This window comes from Pituophis catenifer, unplaced genomic scaffold (assembly GCF_029215685.1).
Source record: "Pituophis catenifer annectens isolate HBS135680 unplaced genomic scaffold, rPitCat1.0.hap2 SCAF_5, whole genome shotgun sequence".
NCBI classification, from domain to species: Eukaryota; Metazoa; Chordata; class Lepidosauria; order Squamata; family Colubridae; genus Pituophis; species Pituophis catenifer.
The window spans coordinates 69,773,995-69,787,100 of record NW_027256885.1 but is presented as its reverse complement, the minus strand read 5'-3'; the positions used below and the strand labels follow the sequence as shown (position 1 = coordinate 69,787,100).

General features: G+C 38.8%; 1 protein-coding gene across 1 annotated transcript in view; it reads right to left on the bottom strand.

Annotated features, from left to right (window-relative positions):
• Nucleotides 1-12,900, bottom strand: part of SDR39U1 (short chain dehydrogenase/reductase family 39U member 1) — a 34,721-nt gene extending 21,821 nt beyond the window's left edge. Inside the window, exons 1-4 of the mRNA XM_070944785.1 lie at nucleotides 12,873-12,900; nucleotides 12,093-12,140; nucleotides 10,382-10,488; nucleotides 864-946 (exon numbers count right to left, since the gene is read on the bottom strand). Of these exons, the coding sequence (XP_070800886.1) occupies nucleotides 864-946; nucleotides 10,382-10,488; nucleotides 12,093-12,140; nucleotides 12,873-12,900 (266 nt within the window). The remainder of the gene's footprint in view (nucleotides 1-863; nucleotides 947-10,381; nucleotides 10,489-12,092; nucleotides 12,141-12,872) is intronic.
• Between the last annotated feature and the right edge of the window lie 206 nt (nucleotides 12,901-13,106).

The window sequence follows — 13,106 nt, the reverse complement described above, 5'->3', positions numbered from 1 at the left end:
ACTGGAAACAGGAAAGAACTCCAACAGAGGAAGAACTAATAGATAAGATCTTAGAATGCGCTGAGATGGACAGATTAACAAAAGAAATTAAGGAAAAAGAAGAGACAGTATATTATAGAATATGAAATAAATGGTATAATTGGCTTAAGACTAACAATAAAGATAACTATTAGGAGAGAAAAACAGAAGTACAAAATAGAGATGTATCATGTGAGGAGTGGAATAAAAATGTATATAATATGAAGGTAGAAATGTATAATAGTAAAGATAACTAAAATGTACAGTTCTCTATAGGGGAAAAAGGAGAAAAAAAAGGGGGGGAAGGAAAAGGAGGGGAAGAAGATGGAGTAATAGATTAAGATAAAGGGGAAGAAGAATAAAGTAATAACTGGAAGACCACTAAGAAACAATGCTTAAATATGATAAGTTATTTATATGTTGTATGTTGTGTAAATGTCCAATATGTGTTCTAATAAAATTACAAATTTTATATTAAAAAAACAAAAGAATAGAATAGAATTATTCTGAAGGCAAGCCTTCTAATAGGAATAGGAATAGGAATAGGAATAGGAATAGGAATAGGAATAGGAATAGGAATAGGAATAGGAATAGGAATAGGAATAGGAATAGGAATAGGAATAGGAATAGGAATAGGAATAGGAATAGGAATAGGAATAGGAATAGGAACAGGAACAGGAACAGGAACAGAACAATTCTGGAGGCAAGACGTCTTGTTGCAAAGGCACTTGTCAATTCTGCTTAACATCCCTACTTCTAAGCACAACTGAGGAAACAGTCGGTGAATGTAAGGAAACCACATTCATGTCCTGCAACTGACCGTGTCCAAAATCATTGAAACTTACCTCTGAAGAGGATTGAGGACATTTATTCCAGCCAGGTTGACCACTCCTTCACAGGAAGGGAGGCCCACACGGGAGAGTTCATCCTAGAAATGAAAACACAAACTCAGGATTTGTCAGGTTGTTTTTTTTTTCTCTTCAAACCCATTTTACTATATTGTTGCTAGTTTGGTTATCCTGGTTAGGCCCATATATAAGAGACTGTAGACTTTCTTGTAATAGTAATATTTATTTCTTTTCTTCCTCAGGAACACAATTAGACAAGCGCTAATCTGAGAGGAGCGAGAACTTATATACAGAGAAGGCGGGGCTAATGGTAAGTACTAACCAATGGTAAGTGACACAATGACATCACACAATGACATATACACAAGCACACATATTTACAGATATCAGGTTAGGTATTTTCATCTGTAACAAATCCCCCTCTAAAATACCTAACTAATGGTGGGTTATTAAGATTATATATGTACATCAAGTTTGGAAGTCAAATACATATGTTGTTTGATTGGCAATGGCTTAGTGAGGATATCAGCAATTTGTTCACTAGTATCGCAATGGACAGCTTTAATAAATCCTATACTTGACAGTTGTCTCACATGTTTATATTTTATATCAATATGTCGAGATCGTTGACCTATTGCTTCGGAAGCAGATATATCAATTGCTGCCTTATTGTCCTCATTGATAATAATTGGATAAACAGGTTCATCCCACACATTGGTTAACAAGTCATCGAACCAAGTTAGATTGTTGACCGCTTTGGATAAACAAACATATTCGGCTTCCGCTGTGGAAGTGGCAATTAGATTCTGTTTGCCTGTGTACCAGTGCACCGCACAGCCATTTATAAGAAAAACATATCCAGAAGTACTTTTTCTGGTTTTTGAATCAGTAGCCCAATCAGCATCAGCGTAGCAGGTCAAAGTTGGTTTTTCAGAAATGAATGGTTCTAAGAATAAGCACATATCAATGCTAGACTTTAGATATTTTAGAATCCTCTTAATTCCTTCCCAGTGGTATGAGTTAGGATTGCTTACATGTCTTGATAACAAATTTACAGCAAGGGTGATATCAGGTCTGGTCCAATTAGATATGTATAATAAGGACCCAATAATTGATCGATATAACGTGTTATCCTTGAATGGTTCGTACTCATTATACACATTCCTATAAAAATCAGTTGACATAGGAGTATCACAAATTTTTGAGTTAATTAAGTTACATTTTTGTATGAGTTCCATAATCTTGTCTTTCTGAGATAATTTGAACCCCTTATCTGTTTTGTCAATTTGGACTCCTAGATACTTATTTACCTTTCCTAATATTTTTAAGTTGAAATTTTTGCCTAGTTGTTCAGCGAAATTATCACATTTAATTTTGTTGTGTCCAAAATACAATATATCATCAACATAAATCAAAACATATTCAATAGAATCATTATTTTTTTTTGTGAAAAAACAAAAATCAGATGAAGTAGCTACAAAACCCATATTTTTAAGTATCTTTGATAAGCACTCATACCACCGCTTACCGGACTGTTTTAGTCCATAAAGGCTCTTATTTAATAGCCAAATTTCTCCCTTTTTTGTATCCTTTCCTGGGGGTGCTTTCACATAAATTTCTTTATCTAGATCAGCGTGTAGATAGGCTGTCTGCACGTCAAATTGATATACTTCCAGATTTAAGATAGAAGCTAACACTAGTGCTGTTTTCACGCTTTCTGATCTAACGGTTGGGGAGTAAGTGTCTTCATAGTCATCCGGAAATCTTTGGGCAAAGCCTTGAGCCACCAACCTGGCTTTGTATAGGAATTTACCATCCTCTAGCTCCTTGATTTTATAGATCCACCTAGTGCCAATAGGGGATTTCTCAGTAGGCAGGTCTGTTGGTGTATATACATTTAGTTCTCTCAAACTGTCCATCTCTTTTTTCATTGCTTCCTCCCACTTACTTTTTTCTTCTAGGGGTAGCTTAAGTATGTCATCATATGTGTTAGGAGTCAGGTGTTTAGCTTGGATAGACAGTACGTAATCATCTAATCTTTTAGGAATTATGCCCCTATTGGATCTAATGGGCCTATTCTGGGGATGTTCATCGCTATGCATATACTTAGCTTCTTTTTCGGTTAATTGATCTACTTTCAAAGTGGGGTGTCCTTTTTTCCATTCATCATTAACTATTACTGGGCATTTGATTCTGTTAGTGGATGTGGATTTGGGGTTCGTATCTGATGTGTGATGTTTTGCGTGCGTGTGTGTAATATTTTTTGATTCTGGGTAAATTTCATTGAGATGTAATTTTGACCAGTTCATGTGTTCATGAAACACGGCAGATCTGGATACAATGAAGTGATTATTTTTATCAATGAAGCGATATCCCTTGGTTCCTGATTCGTACCCCATAAATATTAGTCTTTTGGATACTTTCTCTCCTTTGCGCCTTAACTGTGAGGGCACATATACATCAGCAGATACACCAAACACGTGTAAATGCCCAATTTTTGGTTTCCTTCCATACATGAGTTCGTATGGGGTCTTGTTGATTGTACTGGACCATAAGCGATTTATAGTGTAATTGGAATAATTAAGGGCTTCAGCCCAGAATGACTGGTTTAAGCCAGCATCATCTAACACACATTTAACCATGGTTTGTAGCAAACCATTTTTCCTTTCAGAAACTCCATTTTGGAATGGGGAAAATGGACAAGATTTAAAGTGTAATATTCCTTGTGATTTTAGCCAAGTTGAAAATTCGTTGGATAGGAATTCCGACCCCCTGTCGGTCATTATTTGTTTGATTTTGGTATTGTGTTGTGTTTCTACCATTTTAAAGAACTCCTTAAATTTTTTGAAAACCTCACTTTTGTGGTTAAGGGTGTATACAAAACCAAATCTACTATAGTCATCGACTATGGTCAGGAAGTATCTTTTTTTATATTTAATTGAAGGTTTTAATGGGCCTACTACATCCATATGAATTAGTTGAAAGGTTGATTGTGTGGTGCGAGTGGCTTTTTTGGGTTTTGGCTTGTTTTTAATTTTGGATGAATTGCACACAGAGCACTCTAAGTAATTTTTACAGTTCTTTATTTTTAAATCTTCGGAACACTCTAACATTTTTCGTATGACTGGAAAGCTCGCGTGTCCTAGCTTTCTGTGGAGTAAGTGACTACAATTATCGTGAATAGGTTTTCCATTGTTTAAATTTTTAGACATATTAGTATCAGTGTTTGATGCATTCTTATCATTATTTTCATCATGGCTATCTGAATTTGGTTTTTCGTTTCTTAATTGATAGTTTGCATAGACTAGTTCGTTATCTTGTGGCAGTAGGTATGTTAGTCCATCATTTGTAAATAGTTTACCTATGTTTCTGTTGTTCTTAGTCATGAATACCTTTCCACCTCTGAAAGTGGTTTCTATTTCATTCTCTATGCTTAACTTTAGGGTTGCCAATATGTTATTTGGAATTTCGGGCACAAATAATACCCCCTCTATTTTTCCTATACCTTTTATATGCGTGTCTCCTATTCCTCTCACTAGGACTTTATTTTGGTTTGCTACTTTAATATAATATTTCTTTTCAGTGAAGTTACTTAATATTTCTCTATTATGAGTTGTATGGCATGTGGCTCCTGAATCTATGAGCCAGGTGTTGAGTGAATCAGATATCAAAGTGTTATTATTTCTTATTCCATATAGTGATCCTTTCTTATTTTCTCTAGGGTTATTTCTGTATGTTTGTCTTTCTCTAGAGTGTGGTGATTCTCTTCTCTTATACCTGTAATCTGGGGAAGTTCTGTCTAAAAAATGTATTCTTCTATCCTTGTGTTTATATGAGTCACCGTATCCTATATTCTTGGGGCAGTCTCTACTCTGATGTCTTTCAGATCCACATGTGAGACATTCATGTGGGTATCTGTCTCTGGCCCTGAAATCAGTCCTTCTTTGATTTCTACCTTCTCTTTGTTGTATATATCGCTCTCTTCTAAGTCTATCTTCAGTAATAAGCTTATTGGTAAGGTTTTCTAAAGTAATTTGCTCTATACTTAGGTTATCTATTAAGGTAATGTAGTTATCCCAGCTGTGATCTAGTGAGTTAATTATAATGCTTTTCATGGTGTTGTCAGAAATGGTTTCTCCCCTTTGAATAAGGTCTGCTCTTACAGCGTTTAAATTCAAGATATGTTCACTCATGGATGTATCATGTTTTAGTTTGGCAGAATAGAATTCCCTAGAGATTTTTGTGGTAGTGGCTACATTTTTGCTATAGAACAGTCTGAATAATTTTTGATATACTTCAAATACAGTTAAATTATGCTCTATACTGGGGAGTATACTTGGGGAAATAGAAACAATTAACATATAGTATGCTTTGTGATGGAGGCAGTCTATTTCATAGGTCCAAGGCTTATTTGGTGGGTTATCAATAAAAAATAAAACATTTTCTTTCAAATATACAATCTGTAAACACTGATCCCATTCCATTAAGTTGCTTCCATCTAATTTCAATTTTATAAAGTCTGGAGGTATTGTCCCTGAGTGTAGTGAGGTGTTATTCATGTTTAGTAGCTGTCCATGGTTTAAGACCTTAGCATACTCACAATAAGGTCTGGGGATGGTAGATGTATGTCTGTATTTACTTATCTCTATGTTGTCTTGACTTGTATCTATGTTTCCTTTTTCCTTTTCTGCAGGCTCTTTCTGGGCATGCTCAGTCTTCATTTTCTTCCAGCAGTCGGCGAGGGAGGTTCCTTTGTTTGCAGCTCCCGGGGTGATGTCCCAGACGGCCTTCCGTTGTTCTGTTTTGTCTCCGGAGGGCCTCTGGTGGCTGGAAAATGCCTGGGATGCTGCTCTGCTCGTCGTGGAGTCTCCGGAGTCGCGAGGATCGGGGGAGAAGACACTGGAGGCTTGTCGGCCATTTTCTCTGCTGCTGTTGCCGATGGAGCCGGGTTGCTCTGCGAGTTGCTCTTCGGTAGGTGAGTATGATTGCCAGCGCGTCTTTCTTCGGGTGGCTAGGTCTTTGTTTAGGCAGTCTGTTTCTTTTTGGCTTTTTGCTGATGGTAGTTTAGAATTTTCTAATTTGTTTTCTGATAGTTCGTTTGGTATTTTTAGTTTAGTCCCGAGTGCTGCAGTCAGCACTTGTATAGCGTTGTCTATTTCTACTTCAGTAGGTTGAGCTTTGCTTTGTTTAAATAATTGTTTTTTATTTGTTTTTGGGCTCAGGTAGTCATCTTCTTGGTAGTTTTCATTTTTCATTTCGTATTTTGAGGTTTGGAATTCTTTTATTAATTGGTCAGGCATTTTAGAGGTATTAGGTGGGTAAGATGGCTGCCATGAAAAAGGCGGGAAGCTGTCGCCATCTTTGGTGTCGTTTTTGAAGTTAGGGGTTGAGTTTCTTACCTCGTAGTTTTCTTGTTTGTTATTTTCTTTATCTGCTGCTGTTCCGTGGTCTTTTATCATGCTGCGGATTTTCACAAGCAGATTTGATTCAGTTGTAGTTGTTTCTATTAATTGTAGTATTTTTCTTTTTACTTCATCTTCTTTGTTTGGCGTTGAGAAGGGTTCTTCTGCTTCAGCTAGTGGTTGTTCGTTTTGCGTTAGCTGTTCATATTCTTGTGATTGCGTTTGTTTCTTCATGTTTTCAATTGGTGTATATATGTCAGGAGTCAGCTGGGCTGCCATTCTTTTTGTTGTGTATCTGGTGACAGGTCTTCTTTTTTCTTTTTGTGAGTCTTGCATCTTTATTTTTGGTTGGGCCTACCAAACCATCCTCTTGCTACCAATTTGTTGCTAGTTTGGTTATCCTGGTTAGGCCCATATATAAGAGACTGTAGACTTTCTTGTAATAGTAATATTTATTTCTTTTCTTCCTCAGGAACACAATTAGACAAGCGCTAATCTGAGAGGAGCGAGAACTTATATACAGAGAAGGCGGGGCTAATGGTAAGTACTAACCAATGGTAAGTGACACAATGACATCACACAATGACATATACACAAGCACACATATTTACAGATATCAGGTTAGGTATTTTCATCTGTAACATATATCCCCCATCATTAACAGAGGAAAAAGCTGCTGCGTATAACAACGGTATTAGCAATACACGGAAACATCAAATCAATTATTGATGAATAAGAGAAAATATTATTAACAGAACAACTTTCCAAATATGACAAAAGTATTCCATCTTGTTCATTTGCAAAAAAAATTTTTAAAAAAATCCTAAACCTAATTTAAATCTGATAAACAAATGCATTTTGACAGAGTTCCCAGATAAACCAGACAGGAAAGACAATTATATGAGCTAATTATACTTTATTATAAGGCTACGTTAATAGTATCTTGCAAATGAGCAGCATTGTGGCCTAGTGGTGAGAGTTCAAGCCCAGGTAGCGGCAGATAACCCAAGTATAAATATCTGCTACGAACGGTTCAGCTCCATTCAGTCACCCGACTCTACCCCCGAATTATGGGATTACAAGATCGTAAAAGGGGAATTTATTAATAGAATCTTGCAAGTCTGAAGGTACAAATCTCCAGTCGACACTTTTAAAACTGTTTGATCCATTAAGATGGGTCTTTCCTAAGTGCCTTTCTTATATCTGATTGTTTTCAGGGCAATAGCTCTTCCCATCCCTCAAGGATGTCCTCACATACCATTACACATATAAACAAACCTTTGCTACAAATGAGATCCTTCTAGATCCTTCTATAATCCTTCTAGGGTTATAGAATAATTATTTTAGCTAACTCTCCACGGTTGAAAAGTCTAGAGTTTTCTACCTTATCCCAAATACTCAGGACAGAACTAGAAAGAAACTAGACAGAAAACATTACCTGAGAAGTCCAAAACATGCAATTTTTTTTTTGTTATTGTATTAAGCTGATTTTTAGGTGACAGAAATCGATAGTGTCACATTTCCTTTCCCCCTGCACCCCAATTTAAATTCTACACCAATCTAGTCAGTCCACTGCATCGGGTGAAATGAGCTGCACTTTAGTTCCTAAAAGCTTAAAACTTTTTACTAATGATTAGATTGAAAAGCTATTCTTTAGACTGCAGGGGTCCCCAAATTTTCTGGGTTGGCGGCCTGAAGCAGGGGAGGGGGGAAAAGAGGGGATGATTTTGTGGGAGGGGCAAGCACATGTGTGCACGCGCACCTGCGATGTTCATGGTGACGCTCGCGCAAATGGGGCCACGAATTCCCGTGACGAGGCTGGTGTGAGTGGGGCTGTGGGCTCCTACGAGTGGGGCCATGGGCACTTGTGAAGCGGCTCATGAGTTGGGCTGCGGGCACCCGGACGAGGCTCACGCACGTGGAGGTGCGTGCACTGACTGGCCACTCATATGGACCGGTGGTGATTAGCTCGTGGGCTGCAGCTCACAGGTTGGGGACCCCTACTTTAGAATCCTTCTGATTTCTACCTCCCAGAGACTAAATCAATCCTCGCTCTACAATATTTTAGAGGCTTAATTATTAACTACAGGTAGTCCTCAACTTATTACCATAAATTGAGCACAAAGTTTCTGTCTCTAAGCGAGACAGTTGTTAAGTGACTGGCTCTGTTTTATGACCTTTCTTGCCATAGTTGTTAAGTGAATCGCTGCAGCTGTACAGTTAGTAACACAGTTGTTCAGTGAATCTGGCTTCCCCATTGGCTTTGCTTGTCAGAAGGTCGCAAAAGGGGATCACATAACCCTGGGACCCAGCAACAGGTCATAAATATGAGTCAGTTGCCAAACATCTGAATTTTGATTGGGATATTTCAATGATCCTAAGTGTGAGAAATGGCCATAAGTCACTTTTTACAGTGCCGTTGTAACTTCGAACTGTCACTAAATGAACTGTTGTAAGTTGAGAACTACCTGTATACATTCCAATCACAAATGGCTCATGCATTCCCTATCATTAACTTTGCTGTCCCCATTGACAGCAAATGAGCATCCAAATAAACCGTTCTGCTTTGTCACTGCATTTTAGCGCTCAATGGGAGCAGCTTTTGTCAACAAGCAAAGAAATGGCAGGCTTCTATTTTTTTTTTTGTACAGTTTTATTGATTTTTTATACACAAATAAAATATAATAACAATTCTGTTTAACATCGGATTCACAGTGTTTATACATATATACATGAATAAGTATCTGGTGTCATTTGTACTATACATTTCTAATTAATTTCTGCACCTTTTGTTTCTTCCTTAATTCTATCATTTACCCATTCGTACCATCTTCCCCACACAGTATCATAATCAGAATTTTCATCGTTAATTTATCTCGTGAGTTAATTTACTTATCTCTGCACACTCTAATATTTTATTAATTATAAGGTCATCTGGTGGTAGGTCTTTCTTTTTCCAGTATTGAGCGTATGCTAGTCTGGCAGCTGTAGTTATGTGTATTAGGAGGTGGACCTTTTCCTTTCCGTACCCTTTCTTTACCATTCCCAGGAGAAATATTTCTGGATTCAGATCAATGTCTTCTTTAAGTATGTCTTTCAACCATCTCCAGATTTTGCTCCAGAACCTTTTTGCTTCGGGGCATGTCCACCACGTATGAAAGAAGGTGCCATGGCCATGACCACATTTCCAACAATTTGGCTGCGCATTGGGGAACATCTTTGCTAGTCTTGCAGGTGCCAAATGCCACCTATGAAGCATTTTGTAGAATGGCAGGCTTCTAGTCCTCCTGACAAGAGTGCCCAAGAATATTCCTTGGTACATTTTTTTGATTTTGCCAATATTCTGTTGATTCTATACACTTTGTCAGTTTCTGCCTTCATATCATCTTCATCCCATTCAAACAAGTTTATTAAAGCTTGAAGAATCTTTTCTCTGGGGTCTTCTCGGGAACTGCTCTAAATCTCAAATAAAATTTATTTTCTCTCCCTTCCAGTAATGCCAGATTGTCTATGTCCTTCTCCATAGCGTTGTTCATAATTTCTGTTTTACTTTCTAAAATTTCCACTTTGGCCTTAAATTCATCTAACTTCTCCCATAAGCTGCCCTATAGATTCTTCATTTTTTTCTGTAACTTCCATCTCCTCTTCATCTATATCAGGGGTCGGCAACCTTAAACACTCAAACAGCCACAAAGGTCCTAACCGGAAGCCCCCCGTTCAATTCTGGAGCCGACTGGAAGTCTGGTTCCCCCACCATAGAGTCTCCTCGTAGCGCGGCATCCTTTTTCCTCTACCTGTCCTAACTGAAAGTCCTATCAATTGTGGAGCTGACAAGAAAACCCGCCCCTTGCCATAGAGTCTCTTCCAGGTGCGCTGTGCTTTTTCTCCCCATAACCAGAAGCTCCTCTCAAAACTGTGGTGGCAACAGGGAGCCGCAGCAGAGGGATGAAAGAGCCACATGCGGCTCCAGAGCCACGGGTTGCTGATCCCTGATCTATACAAATCTTTCTTCCATTGTCACTTCAGAAGAAATTAAACTGCAACCGTCCAATCTGGAAAGAATTTAAACATATCTTTCTCAGTTTTAGCTTGTTTTAAGCCCCTGCTCCTTACCCAGGTTAACCGGTTCTTTCCAGGTTGATGAGAAATAAGGGTGACTTCATGGCCTTGGCTCCTTAGTACCCGGCTTAAGTTTCGGCCAATAAATCCAGTCCCGCCACCTAAATTACATTCAGGAGGAGACCATGAAATAATGAGCTAGTTAACAACAACCACAATCTGTTGAGAAATTATTTAATTATTTATTAAATTTATATCTTATTTTTTCTCCAGGAGTTTGTAATGGATTACTTAGGAACCTTCTTTCAATTTACCCTCACAACCCTATCCTTGATTGTGCTGGGAAAAGGCATCCTTTAGGTTTCCTTGGCTAATACTGAAAATTTCAATCTAACCTTCCCAATTCCCCTACGTTCAAACTGAAGTGACTATATTAAGTTTATTTATTTACATTGTTTAGATTATTCCTTTATTATTTTTATAAATAACTCAAGACAGGGAACATACCTCATAATTATTCCTTCCCCTATTTTCTCCACAACAACAACCTTTTGAAGTGGGTTAGGCTAAGAGAGAAGAACTGGCCCAAAGTCATCCAACTCCATTCAACATCCATTCATGCCTAATGCAGAACTAGAACTCAGAGTTTCCTGATTTCTAGCGAGGTATCTTCACCACTAGACCAAACTGGCTTAAGTTTAGTTTAACAATTCATTAACGTTTATAATCCTCATCTTCAGTTCTCAAGGAGATTGTCTCTTTCCTAAAATCTGAATATTCCATTGAATAACACAAACAGCTTCCTTTCCTTCTGGCAAGTGACTCCCTTCCTTAAAACAAACAAAAAGTTGAGGGAAATTGTTTGAATCATCCACAAAAAAGGAATATTCTATGGGGGGAGTTTATTTATTTAGTCAATTGCTACAGCCACCCATCTCAGTCAAAGATCTGTACAGTTTACAATTCAAAAACATATTACAAGTAAAATATTAAAACATTATAAAACAAAACAATTTAAAAAATCCAAATTAAATATACATAGCAGCCAAGATACTTGGCCAGTTAGCAATGCAGCCCGGAAACTGGGCTCTCTTCAGCACCCCAAACTCAGAACACAGCCAGGTTTTTAGCACCTTATGAAAGGCTAACAGGGTTGAAGCCATTCTAATCTCCAAAGGGAGGATGTTCCATAGAGCAGGGGCCACTGTAGAAAAAGCCCAACTTCTAGTGCCCACCAATTGACACTATTAGGCTGGTGTATAGAGGTTGGGTATTTTTTACTTTTTTTCCCTGAAAGAAGCATTGCTAAGATTGTCCCAAATGTGCTTTCAGAAATGTCTTTGGACTTTGATTTTTCTTGAATATGTTTTACTTCTTATCGAAGAAGCTTCTTCGGTTTTAACTAACTAATGGGGAATGGAAAGGATTTCTACAATTCCTTTCCATTTGTGACTAGTTAGAACTGAAGGAGCGGCTTGGATAAGAAGTGTTAACATCTTCAAGAAAAATCAATAAAGTCCAGTTGCCTTTTCAAAAAGCATCTTGTTCTGCCCCAGCTACGGGTCCCAAGAAGTGTAGCACACACACACACACACACACACACACACACAGCTCCAAAAACTCAGTTTAATACAAACAGCCCCTTTCAAAATGCAGGCTTTAACCACCAATGTCCTTATCAGCCTGCTATGAATTACAGAGATTAAACAAAGTCTGACAAGGGTTGGCAATCAGCCCAGAAACCAAGTTGTAACAAAAAACTCACTCTCAAAATGCTCTGCGTAGGACCAAACATTGTTTCCAGCAACATTTGCTATCTGTGTGCGAACTTAAATAGGCTAAGGGAGTGGCCAATTAGCCCCAAGCCTTACTCTTGAGGAGACCTCCTCCTGAGTAGCCACTCCTGCCTTTTGGCAGCCCTGCGTGCTTGAGCATTGAGAAGACACTCCTCCACTTCACTCTCTTCACTTGAAGGAGCCTCTGGAGGTTCTGAAGGCCCTGGCTGAGTCTCTGCCTCTGGCACCACATCCTCTTCAGCCTCCTCGCTGTCCGACTCGAGCGCCGGTTGCACAGGCTGCTGGCGTGACACCACACCAGCCTCCTCATCGTCAGGATCAGCCACAAACCACGCAGGCCGCTGGCAGGCCACAACACATCTTTGGGACAACGGCGACATAGATGACCGAGAACCTCCATAGACATTCCTAAGATTAAAATGACCTGTGTGATTGAGCCCAACTATCAGTACCATCTGAAGTCACAAAGCTAGCCATGGGGTTTTTTTTTATCACACCTGCACATGCCTCAACCAGTATGATTCTGCTTATTGGACTGGCCAACAGGATAGAGAGGGAGATTCCTGCCTGAGAGACAAAAGCAGAAAATGAGAGAATTTTTAACAGCTTTGGATTCTCAGAGGAAGGAAGGGTTAAAGTCAAGCAATGCGTTACTAGAGAGCCAGTTTGGTGTGTTGGTTTTAAGGCAGTGGTGGCGAACCTATGGCACGCATGCCAGAGGTGGCACTCAGAGCCCTCTCTATGGGCACTTGCACTGTCGCCCCAGCCCAGCTCCATCGTGTTTCTCCCACGGGGGGGGGGGAGGGAGAGGGAGGGAGGGAAAGAGAGAGAGGAAGGAGAAGAGAGACACAGAGAGAGGGAGGGAAAGAAATGATATTGTTGCTAAACATAATATTTCAAAAGCAGAAAAAAAATGAAGGGGCATAAAAGTGCATTTATCACCTTTTTTTCTTAGAACAATTAGCTGAACTCTGCCTTGCTTA